The sequence below is a fragment of the Panthera uncia genome, assembly GCF_023721935.1.
Source record: "Panthera uncia isolate 11264 chromosome C1 unlocalized genomic scaffold, Puncia_PCG_1.0 HiC_scaffold_3, whole genome shotgun sequence".
NCBI classification, from domain to species: Eukaryota; Metazoa; Chordata; class Mammalia; order Carnivora; family Felidae; genus Panthera; species Panthera uncia.
In genome coordinates, this window is record NW_026057584.1 from 4,645,553 (window position 1) to 4,665,377 (window position 19,825).

The 19,825-nt window shown below is 47.9% G+C and overlaps 1 protein-coding gene across 1 annotated transcript in view; it reads left to right on the top strand.

The window, feature by feature from the left end:
* Positions 1-1,561: 1,561 nt before the first annotated feature.
* Positions 1,562-19,825, top strand: part of ASB18 (ankyrin repeat and SOCS box containing 18) — a 73,367-nt gene continuing 55,103 nt past the window's right edge. Inside the window, exons 1-6 of the mRNA XM_049614465.1 lie at positions 1,562-1,593; positions 2,021-2,217; positions 2,428-2,534; positions 2,884-3,070; positions 4,093-4,239; positions 16,317-16,537. Coding sequence (XP_049470422.1) covers positions 1,562-1,593; positions 2,021-2,217; positions 2,428-2,534; positions 2,884-3,070; positions 4,093-4,239; positions 16,317-16,537 — 891 coding nt within the window. The remainder of the gene's footprint in view (positions 1,594-2,020; positions 2,218-2,427; positions 2,535-2,883; positions 3,071-4,092; positions 4,240-16,316; positions 16,538-19,825) is intronic.

The window sequence follows — 19,825 nt, forward strand, 5'->3', positions numbered from 1 at the left end:
ACTTACGGAACAACTATTGTCAAGAAAAGCGTCCAAACACATAAGCCAAAAGCTCAGTTGTTTCTGCCAGATTTCTGAAGGTTCTGGAAGAATATTTCTATACAACGCTCTTTAACAGATTAATGTCTGTACTTATGCGGGGGGGGGGGGGGTTCACAACGCGGCTCACAGGTCCTGGAGGCTCCATTAGGATGCGGTCCTAATCCTAATACCCAGTGCCAACTCTAACACACGGTGCTATCAGCAGCATATTAAGATTCTATTTTGGTAGAAAAGGACACTAAGGAATTCCTGGCTTCACACTTTCCCGGACCACAATCATTTCTTCTCTGCTCCGCGTTGCAGCATTTTTGAAGACACCTGGGTATTCGAGAAAGTAAACAGATTGGAGCTGCTTGGTCGGAGAGAAGCCCCAGCTCTGGGGATGGGAACTTCCTCGGGCCCTCTGGGCAGGGGGGCGGGCCCACGAGGGAAGCAAGGCACAAAACGGGCTCTTGGCACGTCCACACCCGTGTTCACAGAAGGATTATTCAGGATAGTTGAGACGTGGAAGAAGCCGATTGCCCGTCAAAAGATGAAGGTGCTCTATCCACACAATGGAATACTATTAAGCCTTAAAAAGGGAGGAGATTCCGTTCCTTTTTTCTGTTCCGTGCTACAATATGGATGAGCCTTGAAGACATTACGCCCAGCGACATAAGCCAGTCACAAAAAGGCAAATACTGTATGATCCCACTCACATGAGATCCCCCCGGAACAAAGTCACAGAGACAGAACGCGGAAAGGTGGTCACCAAGAACCAGGGGACAAAGGAACGGGGAGCTAGAGTTTGCTGGCCACAGAGTTCCAGTCTGGGAAGATGAAAGAAATTCCGGGGAGGATAGCGGCAACGTGGCTCAACACTGTGAATGTGCTGGAACCCACTGAGCCACACGCCGAAAGATGGTCAACGTGACAAATTTTGCGTTATGTCCGTCTTACCATAATGTTTGAATGTGCTGTTGACTTTCAGACGTACTTCGATCTGTTCTTCCTGGTTACAGCCTTGTTTGGATTCCCCAAACCTCCAGGAAAGAGCAAAGCGTAACAACCTGGCATCCGCTTCTCATTACCTTTTGGAGCAAAGACTGTCGTCCTCTCTGCCAGCCGTTGGGTCCAGCTTGATTAGGTCTGGCAACACTCCTCTGGCCTTGGGAGCAGCAGGAAAGGCTGTGTCTGGAGCAGGGGTTTAACGGGAATTCAGGTCTTGTTGGCAGAGGAGATATTTGCTGATTTTTTTTTCTTTTTTTTTTTTCCTTTTTTTGTCTTCACCAGACCTGGCGGACGCTGCCTTGGGGGATGCGAAGCTGGTTCAGGTATCAGGGGCTACTGAACTGCGATGAGCCCTAGGGATCATTTAATCCAAGGCCACTTGGGGATACAGACCACACATCACAGCAGGAAGGGACAGACCCAGGCCACCACCCTTTGCCCCACAACCGGCCTTCAATATTTTGTGCTTTGTTTGCTAACACCGTCCCCTGGAGAGGTTGTCACTGCGTGGAAAAGCCCTGGGAGGACGATGGCTGGACTTCTTACCTGCGGCCACCCAGGGTAAGGGCCGAGCTGTGACATGCACACGAGCTATTAGCTACAGATCCACTGTCCCCTGCAAGGAAGGAGAGACACTCCCGTGCTCTCAAAGGTCCCGAAATGCCCTCTGTACGCACAGGGTGCCGTGCTCACTCCTGAACAACGTTCACAAAATCATAAAGGAACGTTCACTGAGCCCTTCTCACAGACCAGCACTGCTCATGGATCAATGCACCAGAAGCACGACATTCCTCCCATTTTCTGGATGAGACAACTAAGGCCCAGCAAAATCAGGTAACTGCCCAAGGCACGTGGCTGGTAAATCGTTAACCTAGACTGGCTCCAAAGGCTAAATTGGCAAAGGCCTCCGCCCCATCTCCAATTGACTGATTTAAATCCCACATCCTTGTAATTCCAACTCTTACGGCAAGCCCCACTCCTCCTTCAGACGGACAGACAGCATCTTGCTGGGGGTGCCCTGTCACCACCTCTTCTCCCAGGCTTTTGTGCCCAGTGTCCCCGGCCTGGGTGTGAGTGAACAATGCGGGCCAGTTAGAGGATTGACCGCTGGCCGCTGCTGCCCCCTGCTGGACGGCCTGGGCTCAGCAACTCCCTTCACGGGGCCCCCAACCCCAGGCAGCTGCCGTGGGCAGGTCTGCGCGCAGCCAGCGATGAGGGGTCACTCCTCCCCACTGCTGGTCCGTGGCCTGCCAGGGCATGGGTGAGGGAGCTATGAGTGGCTTTCGCAGCCCCCTGAAGACATCCACCCCCCACCCAGCCCCTGAAGGAGCCCTGGACGGGAGCTCTCCTTCAACCCGGGGGAGGGTTTCCACATACATCTCCTCTGTCTTCCAGATATGTCCAGATTCCAAATCCCTGCCATCATGTCCCCCGCCGATGCCCTGGCCCGAGCCATCAGCTTTCTCCTGAATTGTTACAGCAGCTTCCTACGCGTCTCCCTGGTTCTGTCCTCATCCCTACAGCCCACCCTGAGCTCACCTCTCTGCTCCACACCCTCCAGTAACATCCCATCTCCCCCAGCAGAGTATCCAGCGTCCTTCCAGTGACCATTAAGCCCCTTCATGACATAGTCCCCATTCGCTCTGTCTCACTGCACTGCAGCCCACCCCTCCCCCCCACACACGAACTAGTTGGTCCTCACACACCTGGCACGTTCCTCGTTCAGGGACCTGCGCGCCTGCTCTTCCGCTGGCCTGGGATGCCCTTCTCTCCGCTGTGCGCATGGCTGTCTCCTCTCTCTGTGTCGCTCAATGTCACCTCAACAAAGGAGCTCTCCCGATCGTCCCGCAGCAAACGGAAACGGCCGCCGAGCACTTACCGTCCTCCTGTTTTCCTTCGGAAAACACCGCACCCTCGGATAGCTTTGTCGGCTCCCTGTCTCTCCGCGCCACGTACATTCACCCCGAGTGTGGAGACCTTGCCTCTTTGGTTCGCTGCCGGGCCCCCACCACCAGGGCCTGCACCAGACGGTCACCGGGTGAGTTCATGAATTGATCAGTCCTCATCACTCCTTTACCCTCCCCCTGGGGAGGCTTGCTGCCCAAGCATCCCTGCTAGGAGGCCCGCCCCTCTGTCTCTCCAAATCATGCGTTGCTCCAAGGCCAGGTTCACTCTCACCTCCTCCAGGAAGTCCTCAGAATAAATCCCAAACCGCATTGATCTTCCTTCCCATGAACTCCTTCACCTGCCTTCCATTTCTACTACCTGTCCCTCTGGCGTACTCCAGGAAAAATATTCTCCCGATTCATGACGAGCGGTCTAGTTGTCTTGTAGACACATCATAAAACCTAGGGAGGAGAGACTGTGTGGTTGTACTCTCTCCACGCTCTTAAGCAGTTGGGAACACATCGCTTCTCGGCCTTTTGGCCAAGATCAAGTGTCAAAGGTTGGGAACACAGAAGGCATTGAGCGCACACTCGTTAAAGGTGATAACTCTTTATTTTGTCCTGCCCTCCACACGTGGAAAGTCCCAAACCCAGAAGGGGTGGACTCCCACTCAGGGCGAGTCCTCCTTAGCAATGAGTGGCCCGGATCCCTGCAACCCCGGGCCGTCTGGCAAGGTTCCGGGGAGAGCGAGCCCCCTCTTCTTTCCCATTTCTCCCCACAATGGCAGAACCGCCGAGGCAACGGGATTCCCACCGCGTGATGGACTAGCCCCGTGGCCCATCGTTCTGCAGGGAAGGAACAGATCAGCAGAACTACAAGCTCCCAAGTGCACCGGCTACTCTTACACTTTTGTATGAAACCATTGTCCCCTCCTTTCTATGTCCCCTCTTTGATCCCACCCAACTTTCCCCTCGGGGAGTCTGAACCACCCACAGAGGTGGCTCTCTCTCCCTGCCCAGCTGGGTGTGGACATCCACCTCCCTGACCAAAAGATGTCCTCGGTGACCTTGGTTGGTGCCTGGAAATTCTGGCTTTCTAATTGCCTCCAGACGCGGAGGCCCCGGACCTCTCATACTGCACTCCAGCTGGAGCCCCCCCAATCCTCTCCTCCAGCAGACATGGGGGTGCAGCTGAGGACACAGCCCATACCCAAGAATGGCAGCCTCTCAGAGAAGGTGGGAATCAGTGAGGATGGCAAATGGCGAGCCGATTTAGAAGATAGGATATGTGGGGAACGGCTGCTCGCCTCGGGGGTCTATGGTAGAAAGTACAGATAATTCTGATTGTTGACTTGCTCTCACTTCCCCTCCGCCCTCCTCCCCTCGCGCCCCCAACGGAGAGGGGGGCTGTGAGCCAGAATACATTTGAATGGCAAAATAATTTATGCTTAATTAAGGTGCTGGATTTAAAATTAGAAGTTTAAATGCATAATCACATGGATTGTTTAATCTCATTGTTTTGCCACGCATGAGCCACAACCCTTTTAGATGTCTGTGACACGGGGACCTGCCCCCTCTTCCTCTCCTTTCTATAAACCAGGCCAAATTAATCTTCCTAAAACCCCACTCTGGTCATTTCACACACGTCCTCTCAATAATTGAATAGTTGTTCCTAATAGCCAATCGCTGGCACTTAGGACCCTGCATGGGGACCCAAGCCCTTTTCTCGTAGCACCACATCCCCGCACACCTATCCCCATCCGCCATCCCCCGGCCTGTCTACACACCTAGTGGCCCGTCCACATCCCTCTGCTCCCTCTCCTCCTCCCTCCGGGAGGGAGCCCTGCTACCTACCCAAATCCTGCCCGTTCCATAAGAATCTTTTTAATGAAAAAAAGCCACCTGCCTGTGAATCCTCCGATAATTACAACAAGAAGTCATCTGCCCCTGCCCCACCACCACCCCTGCTTGGGCTGATCAAGTTCTATGTTATGCGTTCTACCTAGCTGGCCCCGGAACCAGGAGCCTTGCTCTCCAAGCCTTTCCGTGGCCTACAGTAGGGGCTCCCTGACGATGCTTTTGGAGCAAGGATTTCTGAAAAAGAAGCCATGTCCCTCCTTACTCCTTCCTGATAGACCAGAGGAGAGTAAGATGTGATGGGCTCCGAGCGGGATGTTTCCTCCACCGTAGCTGCCACAAAAACCCACGGGCTCGCGGTGTCTTCTACCAATTTTCTCTTTGCTCCTAATCAACCTCTCCCATTGGCCACAACAGATATTTCTAACATTCATGCTATGTTCACACTCCCTCCCCAGCCTCCTCTCCCCTCTCTCAGCCACAGGTTCTCACTGTTATCTCACCCAGGGACAAGACACCGTTAGAGCTCTGCCCCCATGCATTCAGACTCCAGGGACAAGCTTACCTCATCTTTGGGGCATCTCTCCAATCCTCTCTCACCAGCCCCTCACCAGCCCCTCTGCTCTGTCACCAGCCCTATGTCCGTCACATATGTCCCCTTTCTGGAGTATTTTCAATATTTCTCTCTATATAAGGCTTTACCTCCTAGAATATAAAATGCTCACATGTTTGCATTTCACAATTACAGGTCCATCCTTGTGAAGGTTAATTTTATGTGCCAACTTGATTGGCCCCAGATATCTGGCTCAACATTACTCCTGTGTGTGTCTCTGATGGTGTTTTCAGACAAGATTCGCATTTGAACCCAGAAGCTGGGTAAAGGCTGCCCTCCTCAGTGTGGACGGGCTTCCTCCGCTCTGCTGAGGACGTGAATAAAGCACAGCGGCCCAGGAAGGGAGAAGTTATTTTCTCTGCCCGAGTGGGCGAGCTGGGACATTGGTCACCCCACCTACCCCCCACCTGTCAGTCTGGAACTTGCCCCAGTGGTTATCAGGACTTTAGACTCAGACTAGAAACACAGCACCAAGTTTCCTGGGTCTCCAGCTGGCCAACCATGGATTATAGGGCTCTTCGGCCTTCATAATCACATGAGCCAATTCCTTGCAATAATTCTAGAGTGCTAGTTGGGTGATTGGAATGTGCCATGGCACTGGGCAAGGGCACCATCAAGGTTCCGTCTTGCCAAGTAGACGGTATGGCCTGTGGGTCTTTACTATTTGGAATCCGGAGACCAGAAGTCCTCTCCCCGGGGCAGGGTTTGGCGTTAGCATTTTGTCTCTTGTCTTTCGCTGATCAACCCCCTTCTGTCTCCTTCTGGGATGTATTCCTCCATCCAGCCATCTTAGAGCTTAATCTTGCTGACCGGAAAACCATTTTTATGGAAACTATAGCTATTGTGTATTCTCTTCTGAAAGAAATAGGTGTTTGTACCAAAACATGCAACAAAGTGAGCAGAATAAAATAAAATGCATCCTTCAAGTCTTTAAATAAATGCATATTTTTATAAATATCGGTTCACCATATGCGTTGCATTGAAACAAGATTTTCACTAACAATAAACTGTAAATGAATTTCCATGCCATTAAATGCTCTACCGTCACAGCATTTTTATGGCTTTGTACAACTCTACGAATCAATGTACCATAATTTATTTGGCCAATTCCCTATTGTTGGCTATTTGGGCTATTTCCAATGACCCTCCCAAAGAGAAATCTCACTACAGAAATGGCTTGCAATTATCCAAGTGACACTATTTCAGCTTCAACAATTTTAAGGTCTAATATCCACTGAGGACTATTTCTTCGCCATCTCCCCTGTTCCCTTGGTCTTAACTCCCACACAGCATCGCATTTCTAATTACGCTGTCCCTTTGTACCTTCTGGGGAAGCTCTTGTTTCTTATGCTTCCCTCGAAGTCTTCTAAACTAGCTCATCCCTGTATTCTTTTTTTTTTTTAAAATAGCTTTTTCAGGGGCGCCTGGGTGGCTCAGTTGGTTAAGCGTCCAACTTTTCATCTCTGCTCAGATCATGATCTTGTGGTTTGTGAGATCGAGCCCCATATCAGGTTCTGTGCCTGCTTGGGATTCTGTCTCTCCCTCTCTCTGCCCCTCCCCACTTGTAGTCTCTCTGTCTCTCTCAAAATAAATAAATAAATAAACTTAAAAAAATTAGTTTTTCAGCATGATTGCAAAAGCAATCATCTCACTATGGAAAACAGAAAATACAGATAAAAATCTAAAACATCTCATTTAGAGATAACCACTGTGAATGCTTGAATTCCGTCTTCCCAATCTTTCTCTAAGGATAATATCATACATACTTTATCAAAAATAAATTCACACTAGACATCCTGACCTCCAGAAGTTTTTTTACCCACTGGAAGTGTTTGTAAATGCCCCTTTTCTTATAGTCACTTCAACACACAAACACGCAAGTTTTTGAAGCTTTGCCAATCTAATATCATGTTTTAATTTGCATTGTTTGGAATACTCATGAAGTTTAACATCACTTTAAGTGATTTATTGGCATTTTAACTAATTTTTTGTGAAATGTCCATAAATATTCTTGGCTCTTTTTGCATTGGAGATTGGATTGTGTTTATTGACTCTTAAGGAGCCCTTTACATATGAAGGTTTGTTCGTCTTTCATATTTCCCACAAGTGGTTTTCCCATTTGTTTTTAGGGCTTTTTGATATTTAGAAATTTAATGCTACTTGTTTGGGCAAATCTATCTTCTTCCAGATTCTACCTTCGTTTTAATATTTAGGGAGACCTTCTTCATCTCAAGGTAATAAAAATATGTATCTATAATCTCCTTTAATGGTCACATGGTTTTATTTTCCTTATTTATTTTTTAATATAATTCATTGCCAAATTGGCTAACATACAGTGTGTACAAGGTGCTCTTGCTTTTGGGGGTAGATTCCCGGGATTTATCGCTCACTCTTTTTAATTTTTTTTAATGTTTATTTATTTTTGAGACAGAGCATGAATTGGGGAGGGTCAGAGAAAGAGGGAGACACAGAATTGGAAGCAGGCTCCAGGCTCTGAGCTGTCAGCACAGGGCCCGACGCAGGGCTTGAACTCACCAACTGTGAGATCATGACCTGAGCCAAAGTCAGACACTCAACCGACTGAACCACCCAGGCGCCCCCATCGTTTACTCTTAAATACAGAGAACAAACTGAGGGTTGATAGAGGGGGCGGGGGAGAAGGGAAAATGGGTGATGGGCATTGAGAATAGCACTTGTTGGGATGAGCACTGGGTGTCATTTTCCTTATTTGAACTTTTAAATCATCTGGAGTTTCTTTTGGTGTATCAGAGTACAGACTTGATGTTTTGCTTTTCTAATTATCTCAATTCTATTTATTGAAATCCTTCTTTTCCTGATGCCTTAAGTGCCTGTATTTCATATTCTAAACCCACTTATTGGTTCTGCCTCCGAACTTTGTATTCTCTTCCATTGATCTTCTGTAGAATCTTCTGCCAATACCACATTTCAAGAATTACCGTAGCTTCCTGGACATTCTAATGAATTTATTTTTCCAGGATTCTCTCCTCCATACACTGCCCAATTTTCTAACTTTGCTGGAATATAAATAAGCTTTTTTTTTTTTTCATTTTGGAAGGGCAATAGACCAGCTTACTGAACATTTCCAGCAGTTCAAGTGAATATTTTTTCGGTTGACTCTCTTGGGTTTTCCAAATAACTGCATCATCTGCAGATAATAATTGGTCATTCTGATCTATTGAAAGGTATTTATTGTTCTTATTTCTTTTTCTGCTCATCACACTGGCTAAAACTTCTCGAGGAATGTAGAATACTGTCAGAGGTCTTCTCGGCCACGTGCTTCCATATGCAAAACTTGAACTCGTGAGATGCTGCTGGCCTCCCTCTCATCTCACATCTTTTTCCTTGGGAGTATTTTATTGGTATCTTCGGGAAGAAGAACTCGCTTCCATAGCTCAGCCCTTTCTGGATTCTCTTTGGGTCTGCCTATCTGAGAGGGTGCTCTTTGACCTCTCTGCTTCCTGGGAAGGTCAGTGCCACCTGGGTGTGGGTGGAGAAAGGAAGGTCCGAGTGGCCAGTGACTGTGCATCCTGCCTAATTCGGGGATCGCCAGCCAGCTTCTCTGGCTTCAGATCTGAAGCCACCTTCTTCAGTTGGCTTTATCATCATGAAGCTGACATTTTGAGCCGTATCTCTTTGATGTTGCCATTCAACTGATTCCAAACTGAGACAGGGAAGAGGTGATGAAACAAGCTTGCCTGTTTTGTTCTTGACCATGGTAAAAATATCTCTGTTCCAGAATCACGCATGAGGCTGCTTGTTACTTTTAGAAGAATAACCCCTACCACATAGGCAAATGTTCTTTAATTCTAGCTTACTAAAAGTTTTAGTAAGAAATGGGTGTTAGATGCCATAAAACTTTATTTTAGCATCTATTGAGATCATTATATCGCTTCTCTTTTGACATATTATGAAGTAAAGTGTATTAGTAGATTTTTTTTAAGTGAAACAAATTTTGCAGTCCACGATACACCCCACTTGGTCTTATGTATCATTCTTTCAATACATTGGTGGATTTGATCTGTGGACATTTTACTTGGATTTTTTACAATTATATTTGTAATTGATGTTTGTCTACCTTTGTTTGTTGTTCCTGTTATGATTGCTATCATGTTTGTGGTGCTTTATCTCGGCCTTTTGTGAGCATTTCTTTAACAGAATATTTTTAGTTTCACCAACAAAATTGACGTGCTTTGGTTCTCTACCCTCTCCTTAATTTCGTTTTTATTTCGTTTCATTTTCCCCCAAAAATCACTCATTGCATTAAGACTCTCAGATGAGTTAAAATATATTCTTCCTGAAGATATAAAACTATGTTCTATATCTGGATATAGCCTCTTTCTCCCTAAGATTATGTATTTGCACTTGTCCTCTTGGCATTTTATTGCCAACAGGTACTTTTTAATACTGTCTCTTCAAAATAATGTTGAGTTTTTAAATTATCTTCATTACTCTTCTATTTATTTTGCGTCATACTCTTCTAAATCTATTAGTCTGCTTTTCAGGGTTTATTTTTATATTGGTGTTGAAGTGAATGTTTAGTCCGATTTCCCTTCTTTCTTGTTTGATAATAAAAGCATTGAAGGCTAGAAATTTTCTTCTGAGGATGGCTTTGGCCACCTCCAGTAAACTGCTATACCTCGCCCTTGTCATCCATCTGAAACAATTTCTCATCACTGACTTATAACCTGTGAGCTACTCATTAACAAATGCTTTCGTTTGTTTCTAATACCCAAGTGCTACGACCATCTTTGTTTGTCCTAAAGATATTGTCATATATTCATTTTATCCACTTTCGTGGTCGGAGAATATAAACACACGTCTCTGGAAATCTATTAATGTTTTCTGTATGGCCTTCCGTGGATGTGAACAAATGTCTGCACAACAAGACATGTTGCAGGGACATTTGAAAAGACCACGTGTTGTCAATTTACATACTGCAGAGTGCAACATGGATCTACTATGTCTATCTATTTACTAAATAATAATGGACTGCCTGGAACATTGGGCAGTTTCCTACTGATTACTGTCCAGTCTCGTCCTGGTTGAGAAGTGTTTATCTTCACACCGCGATTCCATCACAAAGTCTCGTGTCCGCTTTTCCACTAGGCTGCCTACCTTTTGCTAATTGGTTTGCAGGGTCTCCCTTTGTGGTGGGATTTTGAGATTTCAGACCACTACAAGTGAGTTTCCCACAAGTTACGAGCCAATGAGAGAGAAAGGAGAAAACTGGACAATCTTGGAAACACCAAATATCACCCAAAGCAGATGCTGGTTGGCTGACAGGTGGACCTTTGAAACATGGGGTCTACAAGATGACCTAAGGGACCCCTCAGCCCTGAATCCGTCCCCATGGAGATTCCTGGTATTCATAATGGAAAGCCCAGTGTTCTTTATCTGTCTCGGGTGGACAATACTGTCATCCATACTCCACCTCTCCCAGCCCATCGTTTTTTGGTTTCAAAGTATGAATAAACTCTCAACAAAAGCTCTTGGGAATATTTCTGCCTTGTGTGTGTTTCAGTTGCTTTTTTCTTTGAAACAGTCCATTTCTATCTTTTTTATATTGTGAGGTACAAGATGCATATGGAAAAGTTACACACACACACACACACATACACATACACAACATAACAGCTCAATGAATTACCACAAACACCCTTGTAACCACCAAGCAGTTCAAGAAGGAGAACATTGCCTGAAGTCTCTCTATGCCCCTTCCCAAGCACTGCCTCCTCATTCTCTTGAAAAGGCAATCACTGGGGAGCCTGGGTGACTCAGTTGGTTAAGCGTCCGACTTCGGCTCAGGTCCTGATCTTGTGGTTCATGAGTCTGAACCCTGCATCAGACTCTGTGGTGACAGCTCAGAGCCTGGAGCCTGCTTCGGATTCTGTCTCCCTCTCTCTGTCCCTCCCCTGCTTGCACTCTGTCTCTCTCTCTCTCTCTCTCTCTCTCTCTCTCTCTCTTTCTCTCTCAAAAATAAATAATAAACACTAAAAAAAAACCATTTTTTTAAGAAAAAGCAATCACTGTCTTAATTTCCATCTGTATAGTTTACCTTTGCCTATTTCCAAATTTTATGTAAATGGTGTCCCATGTATTTGTTCTTTTATATCTGGCAACTTTCATTTACTCAGCATTATGGTTGTGAGAGTCAAGCGCTTGTCCCAAATAACTGTGGAGTATCCTCCCTCGTTACTCTACATGTCCCTTTCAGGAATACACCACATGTTATCTGTCTGTTCTACTGTGGATGACATCTGCATTGTTCCTAGTTTGAAATGGTTGATGTGGGAAGCGTTTCTGAAGCAGGCATGACTGTCCTCCTGAGAAGCCACTCTGCCCACAGGTGCCGGGCATCAGGAACAGAGGGTGACGTGAGACACTGGTGTTCTGGGTGCACTCTTGTTCTCAGGGCCCCTCTCCGAACATGCTGAGGCAGGATCACCCCAGGGCTCCTTCTCTGCGTTCCCTTCCACTCACGCCCACCATGAGCTGGCCAGCCCGTCCCCAGTCTTGCCTGCTCGACTTGTCGCAGGAATCGCTCAAACTTTTTGCCCTCGTGATGCATTCTGCCCTAAGTTCAACCACTGACAGATCTTCTCCATTTTTCTCCTTTTTCCTTCATGTCTAAGATTATCTGAGATGGGAGGAGTTAAAATTTGAAAGCAGATTACTGTCTCAAACTGCCCTTCCGCGCCCTCAAAGTGACTTTACACTGTCCGCTTTCCATCAGGTTGATTTTCACACTTACTTCTCGGAGGGCAAACTTTTCACTTGCCATCATTATGCTTGACAGATGCATCACTGTCACCCGGCCAATGACACTGATGCACATAATTAGCTGTGAGACTTAATAAGCTGTGATCCTGGTGGTCCAGTCTCTTGCTTAGGGGAACACCATCTGGCAACCAAAGATTTTGCCTTTTTTTCTTTTTTCTTTAAATGATGCCTCTCTTCATCCCCTTCTCACATACATGATACTTGCTCCTAGACCTTCTTCTCCCAAAGTTCCCCCAATACTCCTGGTCCCTGCCTTGCCCTTGTGTATTTCTGCTTCCCTCCCGCTGTTTCCTCATTTTTTCTCCCAAGACTCCATCTGGAAAAAAGACCAAAGAACAGAAAGGAAAGATGAGGGAGAAACAGACTACAAGAGAGCAGAATGGGGTCTGCAGGGAGGGGGTCAGACAGCCAAGATGCTCGACCAGGGAGTTTTAAGAAACACACCTAGACGGGGCGCCTGGGTGGTTCAGTCAGTGAAGCGTCTGACTCTTGCTTTCAGCTCAGGTCATGATCTCATGGTTCATGAGTTCAAGCCCCACACCCTGCTGTCAGCATGGAGCCTGCCTGGGATTCTCTCTCTCCCCCCCCCCCCTCTCTGCCCCTCCTCCACTCTGTCTCTCAAAATAAATAAACCTCAAAAAAATTTTTAAAAAAAGAAGAAGCACCCGTAGACCGCACATATTTGCACCTTAGCTTTGCCACTTAGCCACAACGGGACTCCAAGAAAATTGTCTCACTACTCGGTTTCCTCCTCTGCCGGGTGGTGATAATGGTAGCCCCTGCCGTGCAAGACTGTTGCAAAGGGAAAACGAGTTTATACATGCAACACCTTTAGACGAGTGCCTGGTGTGTGTCACGAACAATATCATCAGTGTGGAGTATATAGTCCCCTAGACTCCCAGCACATCGAGAAGTGCCTGGCAGACGCCAGGGCTCAAAAAGTGTTTATTGAATGAAACTCGTTTGTTTGTTATTTTGTCTTTGAGAGTTACATTAATGGAAACGTCTGCATCTCCAATTGTATAACCCCATTTTTGTGCCATCATAAATCATGCCCCAACAGGAAAAAAAAAAAAAAAAAACCCTCGCAAAAGTTGTAAATGGCTTTCATCACATCTCGTTTGTGCCCATATCCCATTGCGTTGTTTCAAGCCTTCGAAAACACAAAGGGAATGAAAGAGCCCTCTGTTTTCCCCTTGCACAAAGAGCTGCCCATAAAGACCACATAACAATGCCACTTTACAAAGTGGCTCCCCGTGGCCCAGTAGGTTGATGGGCAAGCCAGTCCCGCCACACCACGGTAAATACATTCACACAAATGTCCTGGTTGAAACCATCGAGCCCGAAAAGCTATGAAAAACCCATTAGAAAGGGATACAGAGGAAACTTCAGCCAAATTAAAAGGCTTCTGACCACAGGGAGAGGCATCTGCGTTGCCGGAGACCGTGGAGTCAGGCTGCAGGCACCTGAGAGAGAACAGAACGGAATGGGAGACGGACGGTGGCATGGCCTGGAGGGGGCCCCAGGGCAACCCCGAGCTGGGAGCATCCACAGCTGGATTGAAAGGTGAGGTATGAACCAAGGGAGGTGGGGACCTAATGTGGGGAACACGCATGTCAGAGGAGCGGCTCTCTAGAACTTCAGGAAATAGCGGGGGCATTTCAGGCTCAAAGGAGAAATCAGTCTCAGAAGCGCATCCGTGTCAGGGTCACTTTGAATGCATCTGGATATGCCCAGTGCCTGTCGCTTACCCTGAGTTCGCAAGGAGGTCTGAGTATTTGGGGCCCAACGTTTCTCCCAGACCGTGACCCTCCACTGGCAACCTAGCCTCGCTGACGTTCAACCCTCACACGGTGCTGAGACCAAATGGCACCCAAACTGCATCCCTTTACTTATTAAGCATTGTTATTTTGCTGCAAAAGAATTACAAACCAAGCCAAAACCAAAAGCCGATTTTTTTTGTTTCAAGTTCTATGGCTGGCGGTCTCTGAAGGCATGCCAGGGGGGCTCTGCACCGTCCAACTTCTGCACGAGCCTGACCTCATTTGGATGCAGACCCGCATGACGTGGAAATCTCCAGATAATGTTTGTGCTTTTCTGTGAGGACCTGTGTTATTAGTTCCCAACCAAACACATTTGTAAACAAACTGACCTAAGTCACATACAGTATATCACTGAAAATACGTGAATTGTGGTGCCCTCTGATGCTTATTTAAACATTAAACTAGAACAACGGAGCGACCTTTATCTGATCCAGAGAAAGCCAGGATCTGTCTACCACTGATTCCTTAAACACATTCTGCACCTTTCAAGGACAATCACTGAAGGAGGTAGTCACGTATAAGGTTTCCAAGAAGTGAAGGGGGCAGTATTGGTTCTGGGCTCCTTCCTCCTCAAATAACGTCAGGCTGTGGGGCACTGAGGCAGGGTGGGCAGTGGAGGGGGTGGGCCACATGGGCTAATCAAAAAAGGAGAGATAAAGCGAGATTAGAAGAGTTCACACTGAAATAAAGAAATTCGTGTTGCCTTAAATACAATTTGTGTTAGTTACATTTCAATTCCTAATTTATACATGGCGGGGTTGATAAAGAATTGCATTATAACAAAATTAGCCCGAATAATTAGCATAGTGTATGTGCTACTGATTAAACACCCAGCAGACAGCGTGGTAATTAAGATCAGAGAGTGCCGTATTTTGAGCTTTGTCATCGTATTATCTGCCTAACGAGTGCTTCATTTTTACCTCCCTTCTGATTTGAAGTTTGATAGCAATCTCTAATAATTCTCGGGTTTTTTTCTTTAAATCGCCTCACCCAAATTCCAGTAATTTCTCTCTGGCCGCTACCTTCCTTCACTTTGTATTAACACAAACGGCCCTGGTGTTAAATTTTTTTCTAAATGTAAGGCGTTTGAGGCTGCCAAGCATCTGTGCTTGGAGATTCAGGTTCAAAAGTCTCTCTCAAAAACCCACAATTCTTGGGCTGAAGAAGGAGCCAGGGGCCAACCACACTCTCTGTGACTTGGGTCAGACATCTGAACCCGAGGCTGATCCGCTGAGTGAAGATCTCACTTCTGGGCAAAGTCCATTGCCAGGGATTCCCAAGACGTCTCCATCAGGGCCCATTTTTTCAGTCCCTGTGACACTGGATGGCAGTCCCTTGAGTGGCCGTGGCTCCTTGCTCATTGAGGACCCCAGCCCACGATGCCACTGCTCCGTGGTTGAGCTGCTCACTCAACATACAGTGAGATTTTATCGTGGAAGGCAAGAGTTCAATTGCCAAAGACCAGAAGGCTCAGGGGGTTCATCCACAGTCTTTATTACAGGCTGAGCCACCTCTGTCCCATCTGTTTAGACTATCGGGACATGTCCGTGACTTTAAAGGTAGAGAGAACACACTACCTACGCTTTCAGCCGCAAGCCACTCATGAAGAGCGCGTAAGGAATCAAGACAGAAAGTCTGGTGGTTGGCGGCCCAGAGCTGAGGCAAAGGTTCAGAAATGTCATCGAGAAGCCATCTCTTTCCCTCCTGTTCCCTTCCCCTCAGGGGTTCCTTCGTCTCATGACTGCCCCCTGGCTGTTAAGATGGCGGCCACGTCTCCACACATCATATCCATGTTCAAGGGAAGAAGGAAAGCAGAGCGCCCGCTACCGCTTCTCCTTTCAACCAGTTTCAGGACAGAATCTCACTCCTGCTAAAAGAAGACGCTGTTCAACAGGACCTACGAGAGCTCTCTTTTAAAATAGTGTCCCTTTGCACTTGTCAGGATGAGCACTGGGCGTTGCATGTAAGCAATGAATCACGGGAATCTACCCCAAAACCAAGAGCGCGCTGTATACACTGTATGTTAGCCAACTTGACGGTAAATTATATTTAGAAATAAAAATAAAATAAAATAACGTCCCTTTTCCCTCTTCCCCCACTTACCAACAAGTCTACTGCCCCACCTCTAGAATAACCCTTAACTGAGGCCCTCAGGGAAGACGGATTCCCAGCACCCCGTGAAGGAAGAGGCTGTCAGCCACTGGCCCTCCCCAGCAGCTGCAATGGAGCCAGGTTTGTTCTATTTATAGCAACACCCACAGTCCTCTGCGAAAACAGCTGTTACCGTTGGACTCAGTTGAGAAGAAGAGAAGTCTGGTCAATGCGCAAACCGCACGACAACGTCCAACCCTGATGGCCTTCCCGATCACCCGCTCAACTCAGATTTAGTGACGAGATTAAAGTCTGCCCTGGACGCCAGGGATGAGGAGAGAGTGAGCCACTTGGTCTGTGCTGAAGTGAGGCACGTGGACGCGGTGATAGAACTGGACGAAAGACCCCTCGGCCCAGCCGCCCCCCACCCCACCGTGTGCTCGTAGGTAACCTCAGTGCATCTGAAACTAAACTCCGCCTCTTGAGCGCGTGGGAGGGCTGGGCTTGAAAAAGGCACATGAGCGGTGCTTGGTCGCCTGGTTCCTGTTTATACACACACGCTGCGCACACTGTGCGTGTCTGTGTGTGTTGTTGTGCATCCGTTAGCACACGATTCAAAGGACTTAGAAAGAGGAAAAGTAATCCATGGCACCCCCCGTGCTCACAAGGCACCTGTTTTCAGTTTTGCCCTGACTTTGCATGTGTAAATTTCCCCGACCCTTCTGCTCTGTTGAGTTACCATATCTAAAGTATTTGCCACGGCGCTGCATAGCCTTCTGAATTTCGATCACCTATTGAGGTGATGAATCCCAAAATGCTTAAACCAAATGCCTACAAGAGGGGAATATTTGTTTCCGTTTTCACTACTGTCAATAATGCTGTAACTGGCATCTTCAGTAGCCTCCGGATGGCTTTTTTCTTATTCAGGGTATATCCTTAAAATAAATTCCTGGGAGCGGTATTACTGGAAGAAGGACAGAAAAATCACCGAAGTATTTCCTGAAAGGGTGTCTATTCCCCCTGCCGGTGAGGGTGTCCCGCTGCACCCTGAGCATTGCTGGTGACGAATATCTATCCTTAAGCCACCAACACAAGTGTGCCCTGGTCACGTCCACAGCCCGCCTGCCTATCCTTTCTTTACCGCTCAGGACAAAGTCTTATCCGTAGGGTTTTGTCTTTCTTCGTAGACCCCTTCCCACGTGACTTGTCTATTCAGGACCTGGGGCGCACTCTCCCCATTTCTTTGTATTTTTTTCCGTCATTTCATGGAACTTCCGTGTATAACGCATGAGAATATTTTCCCTCATGCAAGATTTACTCTAATTGCATGGTGCTGTGTTCTAACTTGTCACATGCACTTGGCCCCTGCGAGGTGTACGAGGCTTTTCTCCACGCACTAGACAGAGTCGCTCCCAACACACGCGTGTGCCTGCACGCGCATGTACCTGTGCACGTGCTCACATCCACGGGCACACACGCCCGCACAGACACATGCTCGCACATGCAGGAGGTATGCCGAAAGGGAGCATGTGTGGGACATTGGTGCCAGCCAGTGGGGCTGTCATGGGGTGAAGAAGGAGATCCGTTTTGGAACGCGAGGCGGTGACCACCCATCCACTCCCTCGTGACATGGGTGCCGTGTAATTCTGGTGCTGCGTCTCACTGGAGACTTGAGCAAGCTGCTTTGCGCTTTAGGGAGAAACTATCTCCTACGTCCCCTTTTCCTTGGTTTTCCTGCTATCTAAGGCCATGATCAGGGCCAGAGCGAGGCCCAGGAGCCACGAGCCCAAAGAACAACACACTTTTGCTCCGACCTTAGCGTTGCATAGACAGGTCCTGCAGCCTCAGCAAGCCAGCGCCCATTACACTCACCGGTGCAGGAGACTGCCCTGGGGTGCAGGGAGGGGACCTTGTGGTCACCACCTGCTGTTCGGGTCCAGGAGCTTTGAGCTCTGTGTTTTGCATTTGCCCTCAGAGCTGCCCTGCACTCGACCTGCCCCGAGGCTGACATTATGAACCACATCATCTGCCGCGTGCTCTCTGACTCCTCTTGGGCGCAGCTAATGGAAGGTGCTAGAAGCACAGGGAAGGCTGGGTACCTGCTCCCAGGCGTCCCCTCCTTGCCAGATCTCTGCTATAATCTGGCTTCATCTTTACACCGAAGGCTCAGCTCCCGGGGACGGGGAGTCCCACTTTGACCGTGGCCACCTCTAATTGGTCTCCCTGAACCCTGCCTACCTTTGTTACACCGATGGTCACACTGTTTTCTGCCATGCTTAAAGACAAGTGCCCCCTTTCCACATGCGCCTTCCCAAGCCATCCCAGCTGCTTGGGGAGCTGTGTATTCGCAATCCCCAGTTTCAAAGAGCATTCCTTTCACATTACTAACTGCCCTGCACAGTCTTCACTGTCCCCTCCCCACCCCGACTTGGCTGAACACTTGAAAGCAATGAAATTTGCGTCAGACGAGTGTCATTCTTTCCCACGATGAACCCCCTCCATTCTATACCATATACGTATATACTTCTCTCCACCAAACGGCACCATTCAAAGGGGCAAGAACAGTCCATTGCTCGTGACACGTTTTAAGGACTTGGGTGAGTTCCGGGCTGTTTTCATTTCAAGACGATCACACACTGAATGATTCAGCGTGTGACCCCAAGGCACATCTTGCTGCCAGTGACTCTATCATAGGGAAGGCAGGCTGGCCTTGAACCTGAGGGCAGAGAGTGCAACATGCTCAGACCTGTGTTCCGTGTATCACTCCAGACACGATGTAAAAGCAGCGTTTGAAGGAAACAAGGGGAGGCGAGCCTACTTAAGAGGTGACTGAAGGCAGTTTCCAGGTGGCAGATTACAAGGGTCTAAACCAAGAGAGCAGGATAAACGCAAAGATAGATGACAAACAGGAGAACTGCATGGTGGGTCCATGGGTAGGTCTTGGTGACAAGTAGAAGCTAGTGTCACCGACCGAGACCGAAAACAGAGGGACCTGACTGTCATGAGGTGCTGAGCCTGTGCTGCGTGCCTGGCAGTGTGGAGAGTGGAGAATGTAAACAGAAGTAATGCGCGTGACCGCCTCCCAGGCTCGAAGCCCTCTCCACGGGGTGCTTATCAGGAGTCTGGAGAAGCTCCCGCCATGGGGTGGGACACTCCAGAGGGAAGCTTGAGCTCTGCCACCAACGAGCTGTGTGACCGTAGGAAAGTAGCTTTCCCTTTCTGGGCCAGTGCCTTTACGTATTAGCTAGTACATGAGATGCGATTAAGGCTTCCCAAACAGAAGTCCACGGTGGAATGAGCTTGAGAGATGATCCTTGTTGAATCACACGCTCAGGGATTGGCCCAATGGTATGTGAAAAGCTCTGTGTGGTTTTGCCACTAGGGAAATTGGTAGTTTGTAGACGCTTTTTGGGAAACGCCAGCTTGGAGCTGCGTTGAGGTCCCGGCCATCTCCATGCTTCTCTGAGGCCGCGATCCCAAAGATTCATGGTCACAGCCTAAAATGGCGCACGGGTTCCTTTTTGCTGAGCACAGGAGCAATTGGGCTCTTTCTCCAGGTAACTGTGAGTCCTTGGGGGCCATCCTTGGTGGGAACGAGAGCTGTTTGGATTCAAATATGTAGGTGTTTAGGATGCTTGAAGAGTGGCCAGAACCTATGGCAATACCTTGAAATGCAGCCCATACCGGGAATGAATACTGTGAAAATTTTAAATCCTCGAGAG